This window comes from Phyllopteryx taeniolatus, chromosome 2 (genome assembly GCF_024500385.1).
Source record: "Phyllopteryx taeniolatus isolate TA_2022b chromosome 2, UOR_Ptae_1.2, whole genome shotgun sequence".
Classification (NCBI taxonomy): domain Eukaryota; kingdom Metazoa; phylum Chordata; class Actinopteri; order Syngnathiformes; family Syngnathidae; genus Phyllopteryx; species Phyllopteryx taeniolatus.
In genome coordinates, this window is record NC_084503.1 from 19,858,780 (window position 1) to 19,875,968 (window position 17,189).

At 43.1% G+C, this 17,189-nt stretch overlaps 1 protein-coding gene across 7 annotated transcripts in view; it reads left to right on the top strand.

Moving 5' to 3' along the window:
- prmt3 (protein arginine methyltransferase 3) overlaps positions 1-16,854 on the top strand; it is an 86,334-nt gene extending 69,480 nt beyond the window's left edge. For all 7 annotated transcript variants that reach the window (XM_061764650.1, XM_061764621.1, XM_061764631.1 and 4 more), the window contains one exon: positions 16,155-16,854. In XM_061764650.1, coding sequence (XP_061620634.1) covers positions 16,155-16,264 — 110 coding nt within the window. In that variant the 3' untranslated portion in view covers positions 16,265-16,854. The remainder of the gene's footprint in view (positions 1-16,154) is intronic.
- The last annotated feature ends 335 nt before the right edge of the window (positions 16,855-17,189 follow it).

The window sequence follows — 17,189 nt, forward strand, 5'->3', positions numbered from 1 at the left end:
TGGTCCTCGGCAACTGGCTGTCAGTTAATCTGTCTCTGGTGGTGATGTCGTCAGACTGCTTGACACTCGTTATCTGTCAGAGCAAGAGACAGCAGGGGATCCAAACAAATCACATTCAGCTGTCAGAGACAGCATGTGAAACTCATCTGATGGCCGCTCGCACGTCTTGATTGATGACGTTGAGAGAGAGGAGCTTTCTTAGTGACCAATGAAAAATAGTGCATGCACATATTAGAAGCAAAAATGACTTAATGTATTTTTTTTTAATTAAATTTTATTTAATACATAGGTCTTTTAGGGGGACTTATTGAGCTAAATCTGGACTTTGGGTCCTAAATTTTGTGACATGTAATTGTGTTGTGTGTAATTGCTATGGAGAGCAAATAATATGATTAATGAAATAATTAACCACCAAGCTTGTTTGGCCATACCTTTTCTAAGTATACAACTTTAAGAGTGCAAGGTTTCAAACATGCTAAACAAATCCATCTATCCATCCATTTTCTGTACATTTGCCTCACAGTCCCAGGTTCTAATCCAGCCTCGCCTGTGTGAAGTTTGCATGTTCTCCCCGTGCCTGTGTGGGTTTTCTCCCAGTACTCCGGTTTCCTCCCACATCCCAAAAACATGCACGGTAGGTTGATTGAAGACTCTAAATTGCCCGTAGGTGTGAATGTGAGTGTGAATAGTTGTCTGTTTTTATGTGCCCTGCGATTGGGTAGCTCGAGTCTGATATTGTCTATATTTATTATTTTCTCCACATTACAAGCTCTGGTGCTCTGTGCACTGTATCATAATGGAAATCACGGATGTGTCTGGTGATGTGAGGATAAATGGGCCATGGGGGCAGACTGTCCACTTACTGACTAGATATCTGATGGAGTCTACTGTAATAAATGACCTGTGGGGGAACATACATAGATGTCCATTGGCCCTTGGCTACGCTCTGGCAGCAACCACCATGATAAAAACTTCAAAATCTCTGTAACAGTTCAAACACTATTGGAGGCTCTGTGTTCTCATTGGTCTGATAGATGCAGCTGAATGTGAGAGCAGTGGACGACCGTATGATAGCGCCATGCTGCAGTAGGAATGTGTCGCACAGAACTGATTCAATTTGGTCAAATGGTGATCTATGCATACAGTTGTGCTTTAAAGTCTGTGAAGGCATTGGAATTGAATAGTTGACAACCTGATCTGATTTGCACACTAGCATAATACCAATTTTACACATTTAATCTTTTTAAATGTGATTTGTTGTAAAGAAATCGGTTTAAATGCTATAGTTACATGTTTGAACCTTACCATACATACCACTGAGCTTTGTCTCATCGTACCATAACTTGCTTGTCAGCTTGTTAATGTTCAGATTGAATCACTGAGGTTTTCTAACTGAAATAAGACTTTTGCTTTGCATGACAGTGTCTAGAATTTTATTTGCAGATGTTGCAATTATTGGAAACAGCTTTACTGAGTAGTAATACGCTGCATGAATTAATTTCTGCTTTTACTGCTGAACTGCCTGAGGTATCTGCATTGGTGCTACCTTTAGTGCTTGTTTCTGCCCTTGCTTTATTTTGTGTAAGTATTTCTAAATATATAACTGGGATTGGAGGTGGTGATGTTGGAGTCCCAAGTATTTACTAACAATCTTCTTTTGTTTACTGCCAAAAACAATTACCTCAGTTTTGTTGTGATTTAATTGAAGGAACTTTTGGTGAATCCAGTTATTTGTTTTAAACAGTGACATAACACCTCAATTGAACTATGGTCATCTGAAGACACTCCTAGATATAAATGTGTGTCATCTGTATAGCTATGATAGTCAACATTAACGTTCTGAAAAATTCTACCCATGGGTAGCATATACAGGCTGAACAGAAGAGGTCCAAGAACTGACCCTTGAGGGACGCTATACGTCACTGCCATTTGATGAGATTGAAAACTTCCAATGGTTACAAAAAAACTCATTTCCTTCAGGTAGGACTTGAACCATTTAAGAACTGTTCCATTAAGTCCTACTTAAGATCCACAGGACTGTAGCCAACATCCATGGATGTGACCACAGGAGGAAAATTTATGACAAATTGAAGAGACTGCTAATACAAATGGTAACAAAACAGCCCAGAGCAACCGCCCAAGAAATTAATGGTAAACTCCAAGGTCAAGGTACATCAGTGTCAGATCGCACCATCCATCGTTGATTGAGCCAAAGTGGACTTCCTCATATTCAATACATCATGTTCAAACTTTCACACGCACAATGTGGGGTACTTCAAACAACCAATATATTCTTTTTGTAAATCAAAAAATGTAAAAAAGCACGAATCTTGTATAAAGCAAGGCACACACAAGAGTGGAGGGCGTCGACTTTGTATTAAAAGAAGGAAAATAGGCGTACGAAAAGGGAAATAGAACATCGTATGTTGGACTAAAGTGGAAAACGCAAGCGTTTAACGCGTCCATTCCGGACGAGAGAGAGAGAGAGAGAGAGGACAAAGTTGAGATTTTGTCTGAAGCTAGTAATTTCTCCGAAATTATTAGGCACTAATATTGTACAGTCTGGCAAAAGCACATGTTATATTAATTTAAAACAAATCTCTGAAAGAAAGAATCCAAGGGTGAGGCAATTATAAGCTATACACTTCAGCCGTAACCCTATTTGTTCTCTTGTGTGTACATTTTTGATTGACTAATGATTTATGATGCTGACCGAAAATAAATTATATTCATTCATTCATTGGGGTGATGTCGGCGTAAATGTTATTTCATGTTTGTTGATATAAAATGACGTATTGTAATTTAGTGTGTACCGAACCGTGACCACTATATCAATTCGATTCAGATGGGGGGGGTTGCGGCAGATCTTGGTCCCTAATCACCGCAAGTGAGAGTTCACTGTACAACATCACATTAGATTATTTACAGATGTTGACATAGGAACCCGTCTTCAATTTCACCTCAACAACTCTTATCGGCCATTGTAAATGTAAACCCAAGGATGGATTCTCCCTGTATTTCATTTGAGGATGCCAGGATTGTCTCCTCGAGTTGCTTTTTAGAGGTACATTATACTGCCTTCCACCCTCACACAGTCGGTGCTTTAAAGATGCTCCACAGGTTCTCAATAGGGTTGAGATCTGCGGATGGTGGCGGCCACACACCAATTTCTCCTTTTATATCCTTATAAGTCATCCATGATATCTTTTGCAGCACAGGAGGCGTTGTTGTTTTGCATGAGAAAACATTTTATTGTGGATGGCACAGTTCTTCATTTTGTACCGTGGCAGGGAATACTCTGTTAGAAACTGCATATTATGCAGAGGTCATTTTAAGACCCTCACGCACTTGAAAGGCTTTCTCCAGCCCAAAACCTCACTCTGCCACCTCCTTGCCGACATCAGGAGTATAGAACAGTTATAGAGTGATTCCACCATCCGTTTACGAATTTAAAAATTCCCCATAGTCCAGGCCTGGCGAACTCGCAGCTCGGGAGTCGCATGCGGCTCTTTGACCAGCTTCTTGCGACACTTACATTCATGCCACGTGAAACGGAACGGACTACACTACAACACCCCACCCCCCTCCCCTCTTCTGTCTCTCTATCTTCTATTTATCTCCAACTACCTTCTTTTTGATGTAAATCAACATTTTTCAAAGGACAACAACAAAACAACCCCCCCAAAAATAAGAATGTCCTTCAAACTCCCTGGCTAGGAGTTGATAAAGGGCATTAAAAAAAATATCAATTCAATTATCTTTTATTCTTTGTTACAGCCATGTTGCTCCGCACACAACAAACAGGTCTGTCTTTTACTTTAATGAACAGATAATTTGCCTCCCACCTGTCTTGGAAGTTAACTGTTTTCCATCTTTCGTTTGGCCATTTTTGGGAAGGGGAAGTGTAAATTTGCTCGAGGAGACTGGTAGCATAGGTTGCTAACAACTGCAACAGAAAGGGAAATGGGCGCTTGCCGGTCAAGACTGATGGTCCAACACACTAGCAAAGCATTCTGGGATTTGTAATACCGTATTTTCACGACCATAAGGCCCACCGTATTAAAAGGCGCAGTCTCAGTTATGGGGTCTATTTCTGTATAACACATACATAAGGCGCACCGTATTATTGGGCGCAGGCATGGTAAATCATACGCTAGCTTAAAACATACGGTAGCATGCCTGCACGCTAAAACAATGTTTTTAAAAAGGCAGCAGGAGCAAAACTGAGTTCGGTTGTACTTTATTCAAGTATTTAACAATGTACTCCCGTTATATTTTGATGAATCCTTGTCCACAAATCCATCAAAGTCCTCATCTTCTGTATCCGAAATGAACAGATGGGCAAGTTCTCCATCAAACATGACAGGTTCCCTCTCGTCATTGTCGGAGTCAGTCTCGTTACAGGGGGGCTGTTCAGCAATGATGCCGGCTTTCGCGAAAACTCGGACAACAGTCAAAGCAGATACCTTAGTCCAGGCATCCACAATCCATTCACATATGGTGGCGTAACTCGCCCGGCGCTGCCTCCTAGTCTTAGTAAAGCTGTGTTCGCCATCTGTCATCCATCGCTCCCATGCCGCTCGCAAGTTTACTTTGAACCCCCTGTTTACACCGATGTCCAGCGGTTGTAGATCCTTTGTCAAGCGTCCCGGAATGATGGCAAGCTCAGAGTTCATTTGCTGCACTTGGTTTTTGACAGCGGCTGTTAGATGGGCGCGCATGGAGTCAAAGATCAACAGGGACGGTGACGTGTGGAAAAAACCATCCGGTCTCTTTAGGTACACCTCACTCAGCCACTGTCTCATTTTCTCCTCGTCCATCCGGCCCTTTTGATTGGCCTTAACGATGACTTCTGCTGGAAACATTTATTTAGGCAGCGTCTTCTTCTTAAAAATCACCATAGCTAGCAGTTTCTGTACATTACCATGGCAACCAAGCACAACAGTAAAAGCCGACTTCTCGTGCCCCGTTGTGCGTATCGTTACCGTGCTGGTCCCGTTCTTCTCTACAGTGTGGTTCACCTGGATGTCGAAAGTGTCCATGTTGGTGATGTGGTTGGGCTGGATGTATTTGTCGGCAATCTTTTTACTGCAGTAGGAGCAGAAGATGGCCAGCTTTTCCTTGTAATCCGCCGGAAGTTGCTGCGCCACGCTAGTCCTTGCCCGGATGGATGGATGGCGCCGTTTCATAAAACGAACGCACCAAGACGGACCTCCTTGAAAATGTTCGATTTTCATTTCTTCTGCAAGCGTTATTGCCCTCAGTCGAATGGTGACGAGAGACGCTTCTCCCGGCTGTTCTTTGCTTGTTAATCCATTGCTCGAGTTGATCTTCCGACTCGGGCCACCTCGCCTTGTTTCCGCGGAAACTCAGCTTCGTCTTCTTGACTTGGCGAAGCTCGTTTTCCTGCTTCCTCCACTTGCAAACCATAGATTCGTTGACTTTGAATTCTCTCGTGGCTACTCAATTCCCATGTTCCTCTGCGTAATTGATAGCTTGCAGTTTAAACTGTGCTCCGTAAGCGTGTCTCTTCGTCGGTGCCATTTTCGGGGGTCCTTAGCCAAACCGATGTTGTTTTGCACGATGCACATACCGGCGCTATATACCTACTGGGGGCGTGCCTTTAGCGTCGTCCTTCACGCGCACCCTTCCCCCTTTAACATCCGCATGCTGTCCTTAGTCACGTCCGGCTTTCCTCTATATAAGCAGCGTGTCGGCAGGAAATGCTCCCAGTCAGTCAAGCGATACGCTCATCAAACTCACACAACATTTACAGATTTTGGAACTTGGTGCACACATAAGGCGTGCCGCATTATAAGGCGCCCCGTCCATTTTGGAAAAAATTTAAGACTTTTAAGTGCGCCTTATGGTCGAGAAAATACGGTATTAGTGGCGCATGTGCTATATACTGGCGGGCCAGCTCTAATACACATTTGATACGGTCTTGCGGTCCAAATATAATTACATCGTGGGCCAAATTTGGCCCCTGGGCCTGAGTTTGACATATATGCATTGGATTGTGGAGGTGTATCTAAAAAAGTGGTCACTGTGTGAATGCATATAGAAGGAAGACAATTAGCCCAGTAGTAGGTGAGCAAGGAAGAGAGCAGCAGGTTATTGATGTTCTCTCCACCTCGCCACACAGACGGTCCTCAACCTCCTCCAGGGGTCGTAAACCAGAAATTGAGTTTTTAACAGCATTCTTTGATCGCTTGATAGGGTGTATGGTATACCCTTATAACACACACGGCTCCTTTCTTACACTCAAATTCAAAAGAGGGCTTGCATAGTTCTATACTAAACTATCCTCTGGCAATGAGAGAACTCCCTGAAGTCACCTTGAAATTGAGGAAAGTGTCTTACGCACACACTACACAAAAACACATACAGTCATGACCTCCTATGTGTTTTGGCTGAGATGGCCTGCAGTTCTGATTGGCTGTAGTAAGGGCCAGGCGTAAACATTCCAGTGGTTTGTGCCGACTGTCTGTGGTGATTTATCACGGCAGAAAGCGAATCCGTTTTGATGCTTTGGTACGAGTGCAACAGTAATTAACTCTCAGGCTATGTTTCTGTGGGAGGTGCCAGCGCAAAAGAGAGCACGCACGCAGCAGGCTGGAACAAAACATCCCTGCAAATCCTCCTGGCTGGCAGCGTAATAAATTAAACAGCAAATCATTTGTCATGCTCCGGTGTGTTTGTGTGGCTCAGCTATTGAAGAGGAGGGTCATTCTTTCATGGTTTTACCTACTTTGTGTTAACCAGAGAAAGTGTTTTGTCTGTGATGTTTGTGAGAAGGCAGTAAACTGTGCTTTGTCACTTAGGAAACTTGAACTCCATTCTTGTCCTTGTCAGGTTACCGTATTTTCACGGCCATAGGGAACACTGTATTAAAAGGCGCAGTCTCAGTTACGGGGTCTATTTCTGGATTTTTTAACACATACATAAGGCGCACTGTATTATTGCGCGCAGGCATGGTAAAACATACGGTAGCATGCATGCACGCTAAAACAATGTTTTTAAAAAGGCAGCGGGAGTAAAACTGAGTTCGGTTGTACTTTATTGAAGTATTTAACAATGTACTCCCCTTATATTTTGATGAATCCTCGTCCACAAATCCATCAAAGTCCTCATCTTCTGTATCCGAAATGAACAGATGGGCAAGTTCTCCATCAAACATGCCAGGTTCCCTCTCGTACTCGTCGGAGTCAGTCTCGTTGCCAGGGGACTGTTCAGCAATGATGCCGGCTTTCGCGAAAGCTCGGACAACAGTCAAAGCAGATACCTTAGCCCAAGCATCCACAATCCGTTCACATATGGTGGCATAAGTCGCCCGGCATTGACTCCTGGTCTTAGTAAAGCTGTGTTCGCCAGCTGTCATCCATCGCTCCCACGCCGCTCGCAACTTTACTTTGAACGCCCTGTTTACACCGATGTCCAGCGGTTGGAGTTCCTTCGTCGAGCCTCCCGGAATGATGGCAAGCTCAGAGTTCATTTGCTGCACTTGGTTTTTGACAGCGGCTGTGAGATGGGCGCGCATGGAGTCAAAGATCAACAGGGACGGTGACGTGTGGAAAAAACATCAGATCTCTTTAGGTACACCTCACTCAGCCACTCTCTCATTTTCTCCTCATCCGTCCAGCCCTTTTGACTGGCCTTAACGATGACTTCGGCTGGAAACTTTTCTTAAGGCAGCATCTTTCGGCAGCCCAATAATACGGTGCGCCTTATGTATGTGTTGAAAAATACAGAAATATACCCCGTAAATGAGACTGCGCCTTTTAATACAGTGCGCCCTATGGCCGTGAAAATACGGTAACCTGACAAGGACAAGATGCTACCAACCCTTTACTGCTCAGTGACTTTTTTTTTTTTGTCAATGTCTTTATGTCTCAAAAGTGTTCTCTGTCAATTGACTGTCTGTTGTCGTACTAGAGCGGCTGCAACTACCGGAGACAAATTCCTTGTGTGTTTTTTGGACATACTTGGCAAATAAAGATGATTCTGATTCTGATCTTGCTCTTAAAAATCACCATAGGTGGCAGTTTCTGTCCATTACCATGGCAACCAAGCACAACAGTAAAAGCCGACTTCTCGTGGCCCGTTGTGCATATCGCTACCGTGGTGGTCCCCTTCTTCTCTACAGTGTGGTTCACCGGGATGTCGAAAGTGTCCATGTTGGTGATGTGGTTGGGCTGGATGTATGTGTCGGCAATCTTTTTACTGCAGTAGGAGCGGAAGATGGCCAGCTTTTCCTTGTAATCCGCCGGAAGTTGCTGCGCCACGGTAGTCCTTGCCCGGCTGGATAGATGGCGCCGTTTCATAAAACGAAAGCACCAAGACGGACCTCCTTGAAAATGTTCGATTTTCATTTCTTCTGCAAGCGTTATTGCCCTCAGTCAAATGGTGACTGTAGAGACGCTTCTCCCGGCTGTTCTTCGATCATTAATCCATTGCTCGAGTTGGTCTTCCAACTCGGGCCACCTCACCTTGTTTCTGCGGAAACTCAGCTTCGTCTTCTTGACTTGGCGAAGCTCGTTTTCCTGCTTCCTCCCCTTGCAAACCATGGATTTGTTGATCTTGAATTCTCTCGCGGCTGCTCGATTCCCATGTTCCTCCGCGTAACTAATAGTTTGCAGTTTAAACTGTGCTTCGTAAGCGTGTCTCTTCGTAGGTGCCATTTTCAGGGGTCCTTAGCCAAACCGATGTTGTTTTGCACAATGCACACCCCGGCACTATATACCTACTGGGGGTGTGCCTTTAGCGTCCTCTGTCACGCGCACCCTTTCCCCTTTACATCCACATGCTGTCCTCAATCACGTCCGGCTTTCCTCTACATAAGCAGCGTGTCAGCAGGAAATGCTCCCAGTCAGTCAAGCGGCGCGCTCATCAAAGTTACACACAAGGCGCGCCGCATTATAAGGCTCCCCTGTCCATTTTGGAGAAAATTTAAGACTTTTAAGTGCGCCTTATGGTCGTGAACATACGGTATGCAGTGGCAACTTTCATGCCCCACCGAGTCCTTCACTGCCCCTTCTTTTTTTAACTGTGATGGTCCTTGAGCTATTCTATAGCAGTTAATCTTTTCTTCAAGTCACACAAGCTGCTCTTAAATGCAGATGGCCATGATGTACATTTGGAAGGAAGACAAGACATGAGGATACCTGAGTTGACGCTCGAATGTGACTGATCTTCATTTGTTTACCAAGACGTTTTGTAACTTTGTGCTCAGAATTAAACAGCAAACAAATCCAACTCATTTTCCCACCAGGTGCTTTGATTTGGCACAGTACACATTTTGGGCATTTCCATTGTAAACGCCCCTTAAATATTATACCACTTTACAACAGTTGTAGTGGTGCACTTTGGTACACTTGTGTAGGGTGGATGATGTCAGATGACAGTGAAGTCCCCTAAAGCAGGGGTAACCAACAGGTCGATCTCCATGCCCAACATGGTAGATCGCGAGTCTTTTTCAAAATAAAACTCAGGCCTAATTTAAAAAGAGCGAGAATTATTTTTTTCTTAGTTTAAATACTTTTTGGTTGGACGTTTAGAATTGGGTTTTTCGATCATATTGATCACTAAAAGTTTGTATTATGAATTATTATATTATTTTATAATGTTGTTTATTTTATTTTGACAAGCACAAAAAGGTCATGCTCCGATTGTGACTGCAAACTTCACGGAGGTTGTCAGATTGTTCCGCTGCGACAAAAAAGAAAGGTGCATTTTTTCCATCAAGAATGGGAAAGCGAGTTTCTCTTTACGACTCTAAATTGCCCGTAGGTGTGAATGTGAGTGCGAATGGTTGTTTGTTTCTATGTGCCCTGCGATTGGCTGGCAATCAGTTCGTGGTGTACCCCGCCTCCTGCCCGATGACAGCTGGGATAGGCTCCAGCACGCCCGCGACCCTAGTGAGGAGAAGCGGCTCAGAAAATGGATGGATGGATTCCTCTTTACGTCATTAAATGGGAAGACAATATGCCTCATATGCAAATACAGTGCATCTATTAAAAAAAAAAAAAAAAAAAGACGCAACTTCGGGCAGCAGCACCTTACCCATGACAACTTCGAAGACACTTATTCCCTCAACAGTGAGTGAAGACACAAGAACGAAGACTACAGCACACCAATCGCTTTTCACCGCACCAACAGCAAAAAAAAAAGGCAGTGACAGAACCATCTTTCCAAGTTAGCCATTTATTGGCTATAAGCCCAAGAAACCATACGGATGGTGCACACAGCAATGATTCAAAGTGTGCACAAAACCTCAGGCATAAAAGTTATTTCCATCTCAAACAATGCTGTGTCCGTCTGAACAAATTAGTAAATAAATTAGTCCGTAGATTTGTGGAAGTACAAAGCATGAGTCTATTAGTTGGTTTGTAGCCAACCCTTTCCACAACATAGACAGAAGTGCTACCAGGGAAAATCCAGGAGGAGTTTACATTAGTGTTGGACATGGAGAGTATTGAACTTCAAAGTGATGTTGAATTGAAAACCAGAGCTGGAGGTGAGGACTTCAGGTCACTTGTGAGTGGAGATAGATTTCCACTGATTGTGTCATTTATGTTATTTTATTTTTACATTTGAGCATGCTTATGAATACTACTTGAACTGAAAGTTATTGTGCATTGAAGAGAAATACCAATAGCACTTTTTCATCTATTGTTGGGTATTGGACTTTGTTTACATTTTATTTTATTTCTACATTTGAGCATTTTTCTGAATTTTGCTTGAGTTATTGCGTATTGAATAGAAGATACAAATAGCATCTATTTCATGTCCTTGTTTGACATTTAATTTAATTAGATTTTTTGTTCATTCCAATATATTGGCATTTGTTACTCATCTTCAGTGGTATACTTATTTTTTATAGTTCAGAGTCAGATTACTGATCTATGTGTTTATGTATGCATTTGTACTGTCAAAAGTGCAGAAATAAGTAACAGAACAGCCTTACCCGTGGCAAGTGTTTTTCTCAAGATATTTTAGTAGTAGATCTCAGTTTACATTCTGTTGAAAAAAGGGATCTTGGGCTTGAAGATGTTGGTTACCACTGCCATAAAGTAATCCCACAGAATAGGAATGAAACAGTTTACTGATCCGGTGAACTGTGATAACATTTAAGAAGCTTTGTCATACAGTTTAAAATTTCAATTTGTTGGTTATTATCGTATTTAGCGTGCGTGACAGTCATTTTCGGCATCTCCCAACGGGTGCAACCACAGTTGAAAACATAGTGAGAAAGAAGACGGGATCACATTCAACATCCTATGTTGGAATGTCATCAGCTGGTCCTGAAGAACAGGATATAACGCTGCATGGGTGTGTGTTTGGCAACAAAGAGAAGTTGGAACTCAATAATCCATTTTCACACTTCTTTGATTCTCTTGTCCAAACAAGCAGAACATTCCATCGTTATCTGCTGGCTTGCATATGCATGATGGATTTGGGTTCATATGGATCTATTTTTCCTCATACGATGTTATGGTGATGGTGTCAAGAATTTTTTTTTTATTGTTGCTGCACATACTCGTACGGGAGAGGTTTGGCGGCTCTCTCAAACTAAATTGATGCTTATATCCTTACATCCTTATAGCGTTCCGTTGTTGCATATTTCCTTGTGTCTGAAAATGTCAAATGTAAACTCACCATAAAAAAGGTTTAGTATCTAGTTCCAATTACTGTGTTGTTCAAACTTGAATGGCATGTTTTGTAATTCTTAGCATGAAATCCATTTAAAAGGCTATCCAGATGTTTGAAGCGGCTCATGTCAAATGTCCAGTGGATCTTTACATTTTCTGTTCGAGTTGTGCTGGGGGGCAATTTCCACCCACTATCCTTAGGGTTAATTAATCAATTGTTTTTCAGAGTCACCCTCTTTCAAATAAACTGAAACCAGAGGGTTGCCATAGCATAAATAATTATTCATCTGCCCATTTTTCTTATGTTCCTCCTATGCTCCTTTCCTAGATACTTCCCAAATTTGCAATTGCCATCTGCAGTAATGACAATGTTTACCTTTGTTTTTTTTTCTTTTCATTTTGGAAGCGATGTAAACTCTCACAGCTGCTCGAGCTCACTGCAGTGGAGTAACAGACCCAGAGTGCGGCGCCAGCAGCAAGTTCTGTGTAACAGAAGCGTTGGTATGGCAACGACTGAGACGTGACAGAAATAATGGCGACTACGGGAGAAACCGCCATGCTCAGCATTTTCTTTCCACGTCCTCTTGTAACCTCCAGCGACAAAAAGCGTGTACCGTAGCAAGAGGAGCCTCTGCAATCATGCACAATATAGGCACAAGGCAGTGGTGCTTATTAACATATATTAAAGCACATTTGCTTTACACACACACATCATTCCTATGAGCACCAGTGCATTTGTACTCATACTGCAGATGTCTGAGCTCAGCACTGCTGCAGTGCTGTTAACATTTCTTATTATCAGCAATAGTTTATATTTTATGTCGACCCGACTGGCTAATTTAATTTTGCCTCTTGTTTGTGAGTCGAGGGTTAGGTGCGTGCGTCATATGTGCGTGCAGATGTTGTGTTTAGGACAAACAAGACAATTGTATCCCACTGAGATACATTATGTCCACCATTATTTTATTTTTTACATGTTCACATTTTGCAAACAAATTTAAAACAGCCACGCAATGTAATATTTATGCTCTGGCTATCCTAAATTAACAATAATTGGTACTGACCAAAATAATGTTTTATGTTTCTATAGTGGTTAATACACTAGTATTTAGAGGCTCTTTAATCTATCTATTTTATTTTAATGCAACAAAAATATAATTATCCATTAATTTTCAACTATACAGTTTTACTTGAAACACTGATTAATATTTGACTTTTCAGAGAAGTGAATACAGTGGGGCAAAAAAGTATTTAGTCAGCCACCAATTGTGCAAGTTCTCCCACTTAAAAAGATGAGAGAGGCCTGCAATTTTCATCATAGGTATGCCTAGGTATGACAAAATGAGGGGGGGGGGGGGGGGGAATCAAGAAAATCACATTGATTTTTAAAGAATGTATTAGCAAATTATGGTCGAAAATAAGTATTTGGTCAATAACAAAAGTTCATCTCAGTACTTATATTGTTATATTCCCTTTGTTGGCAAAAACAGAGGTCTTCACAAGGTTTTTACAAACTGTTGCTGGTATTTTGGCCCATTCCTCCATGCAGATCTCCTCTCCAGCAGTGATGTTTTGGGGCTTTCGCTGCACAATACTGACTTTCAACTCCCTCCAAAGATTTTCTTTGGGGTTGAGATCTGGAAACTGGCTAGGCCACTCCAGGACCTTAAAATGCTTCTTTCAAAGCCACTCCTTCGTAGCCCGGGCGGTGTGTTTTGAGATCATTGTCATCCTAAAAGACCCAGCCACGTTTCATTTTCAATGCCCTTGCTGATGGAAGGAGGTTTTCACTCAAAATCTCACGATACATGGCCCCATTCATTCTGTGCTTTACACGGACGGATCAGTCATCCTGGTCCCTTTGTAGAAAAACAGCCCCAAAGCATGATGTTTCCACCCCCATGCTTCACAGTAGGTATGGTGTTCTTTGGATGCAACTCAGCATTCTTTCTCCTCCAAACACGAAAAGTTGAGTTTTTACCAAACATTTCTATTTTCGTTTCATCGGACCATATGACATTCTCCCAATCCTCTTCTGGATCATCCAAATGCTCTCTAGCAAACTTCACCCGGGCCTGGCTTAAGCAAGGGGACACGTCTGGCACTGCAGGATTTGAGTCCCTGGCGGCGTAGTGTGTTACTGATAGTAGCCTTTGTTACTTTGGTACCAGCTCTCTGCAGGTCATTCACTAAGTCCCCCTTGTGATTCTGGGATTTTTGCTCACCGTTCTTGTGATCATTTTGACCCCACGGGGTGAGGTCTTGCGTGGAGCCCCAGATCGAGGGAGATTACCAGTGGTCTTATATGTCTTCCATTTTGTAATAATTGCTCCTACAGTTGATTTCTTCACACCAAGCTGCTTACCTATTGCAGATTCAGTCTTCCCAGCTTGGTACAGGTCTACAATTTTGTTTCTGGTGTCCTTTGACAGCTCTTTGGTTTTTGCCATAGTGGAGCTGTTTGAGGTTTTGGACAGGTGTCGTTTATACTGATAACAAGTTCAAACAGGTTCCAATGATACAGCTAATGAGTGGAAGACAGAGAAGCCTCTTAAATAAGAAGTTACAGGTCTGTGAGAGCCAGAAATCTTGCTTGTTTGTAGGTGACCAAATACTTATTTTCCACTGTAATTTGCTCATAGATTCTTAAAAATCAGACAATGTGATTTTCTGGATTTTCCATCCATCCATTTATTTGTTACCGCTTATCCGAGGTCTGGTCGCGGGGGCAGTACCTTTAGCAGGGACGCCCAGGCTTCCCTCTCCCCAGCCACTTCATCCAGCTCTTCCAGGGGGATCCCGAGGCGTTCCCAGGCCAGCCGAAGGACGTAGTCTCTCCAGCGTGTCCTGGGTCGTCCCGGGGGTCTCCTCCCGGTGGGACATGCCCGGAACACCTCACCAGGGAGGCGTCCGGGAGGCATCCGAATCAGATGCCCCAGCCACCTCATCTAGCTCCTCTCGATGTGGAGGAGCAGCGACTCTACTCTGAGATCCTCCCAGATGGCCGAGCTTCTCACCCTATCTTTAAGGGAGAGCCCGGCCACCCTGCGGAGGAAACTCATTTCGGCCGCTTGTATCCGGGATCTTGTTCTTTCGGTCACGACCCACAGCTCGTGACCATAAGTGAGGGTAGGAACGTAGATCGACCGGTAAATCGAGAGCTTCGCCTTTCGGCTTAGCTCCTTCTTTACCACAACGGACCGATACAAAGTCCGCATCACTTCAGACGCTGCACCGTTCCGCCTGTCGATCTCCCGTTACATTCTTCCCTCACTCGTGAACAAGACCCCAAGATACTTGAACTCCTCCACTTGGGGCAGGATCTCATCCCCGACCTGGAGAGAGCACGCCACCCTTTTCCGACTGAGGACCATGGTCTCTGATTTGGAGGTGCTGATTCTTATCCCAGTCACACTCGGCTGCGAACTGCTCCAGTGAGAGTTGGAGGTCATGGCTTGATGAAGCCAACAGAACCACATCATCTGCAAAAAGCTGAGATGCAATACTGAGGCCACCAAACCGGACCCCTCTATGCCTCGGCTGCGCCTTGAAATTCTGTCCATAAAAGTTATGAACAGAATCGTTGACAAAGGGCAGCCATGGCGGAGTCCAACCCTCACCGGGAACGAGTCCCACTTTCTGCCGGATATGCGGACAACCTCTGACTCGGGTCGTACAGGGACCAAACAGCCTGTATCAGGCGGTTCGGTACCCCATACTCCCGAAGCACCCTCCACAGGACTCCCCGAGGGACACGGTCGAACGCCTTCCCCAAGTCCACAAAACACATGTAGAATGGTTGGGCGAACTCCCATGCACCCTTGAGGATCCTGCCAAGAGTGTAGAGCTGGTCCACTGTTCCACAGCCAGGACGAAAACCACAATGCTCCTCCTGAATCTGAGATTCGACTTCCCGATGGACCCTCCTCTCCAGCACCCCTGAATAGACCTTACCAGGGAGGCTGAGGAGTGTGATCCCTCTGTAGTTGGAACACACCCTCCGGTCCCCCTTCTTAAAAAGGGGGACCACCACCCCAGTCTGCCAATCCAGAGGCACTGTCCCCGGATTTCTGGATTTTTTTTTTTTTCCTCATTTAGTCTCTCATAGGTGAGGTATACTTATGATGAAAATTACATGGCCTCTCTCATCTTTTTAAGAGGGAGAACTTGCACAATTGGTGGCTGACTAAATACTTTTTTGCCCCACTGTGTATGTATATTGGCATTCATGGGGGAAACAAATGTCCGGTTGTTGGTCGTTTACGGCCATGAATTTCTACTTTTTACCAGAATCAGAATTAGAATCATCTTCATTTGCCAAGTATGTCCATAAAACACACAAGGAATTTGTCTCCGGGAATAGGAGCCTTATGGGAGAGCTCTCACCCCGTGTTTTTTTTTTGAATTATTATTTTCCATGAAAATTACCTTTTTCCCTTCATTATTTAATGTCCAAGTGAAAATGTATTGAATCCACTAATATTTATTCTATGCTTTTTTTAGGTGAGGAGCTTCAAGGAAAAATCACAGTGCGCAAAAATAAAAAGGACCCTCGCTCACTGTTGGTCACCTTTGACCTCCGAGACAGGAAGCTGACCTACAGCGTGCAGTAATGTCATGTAACTGACATTATAAAAACAGTAAATGTGTTGTTGTTAGTATTAGTATAAAAACTGCCCATGTATTAAGCCATTTTTGGATTGTTTTTCTTATTCGTAATAAAAAAATAATAATATTCTCCTTGCCGATGTGTTTTATGTTATCAGTTACAGGCTGTTGAGAGCTGAAGTTTGTACCATTCATTTCATTATGCACATGAAGTGAAAATTTAACAACATTTTGGAGTTGCTCCCATTTGCAGCTAAAACATTGTTCACTCTTCTGGGAAGACACTCTACAAGAGGCTCTGATTCACAAATCTTTTTTCCAACTGTGAATGTATTTAAGTCCAGGTTAAAAACTTCTTTTTTTCTCATGCGTTGTAGAGCATTTCCACTTTAAAATAATCTTCCTTGCATTGTACGCTGTTTTTATTGTTTTTGTTTTATGTTCGTAAACAGTTCTTTTTCTTTGTTTTTAAATGCTTTTAATCATGTAAAGCATATTGGTTTACCATCCATCCATCCATTTTCTGTAGCACTTATCCTCACCTTGTATATGAAATGCGCTATATAAATAAAGTTGCTTTGCTTTGCTGCTTCTATGCATCCGTTTTCCTCTGCTCATCCAGTTTAGTTAAAGAGAAATATCGTCACGATCGGATGGAATGTCCAAATTTGGTCTATTTATTTTTTCACAGATTTATACTAATCAGTTCCCTCGTGGGTCTGTTATTTGAAAAAAATATTGACCAATCTAAAGTGTTGAAAATGCCTTGCTCTCTCTATGTTAATGGCTCAACAAACATTGACAACCGTTTTGAGGGTTTACTGAAAAGTGGTGATTTTGGAGATAGTAGTAGTCCGGCTTCCTCCCACATTCCACGAGCAGGCACGTTAGAGCATTCCATGGATGTAAATATGAGGATGAATGGTTTTG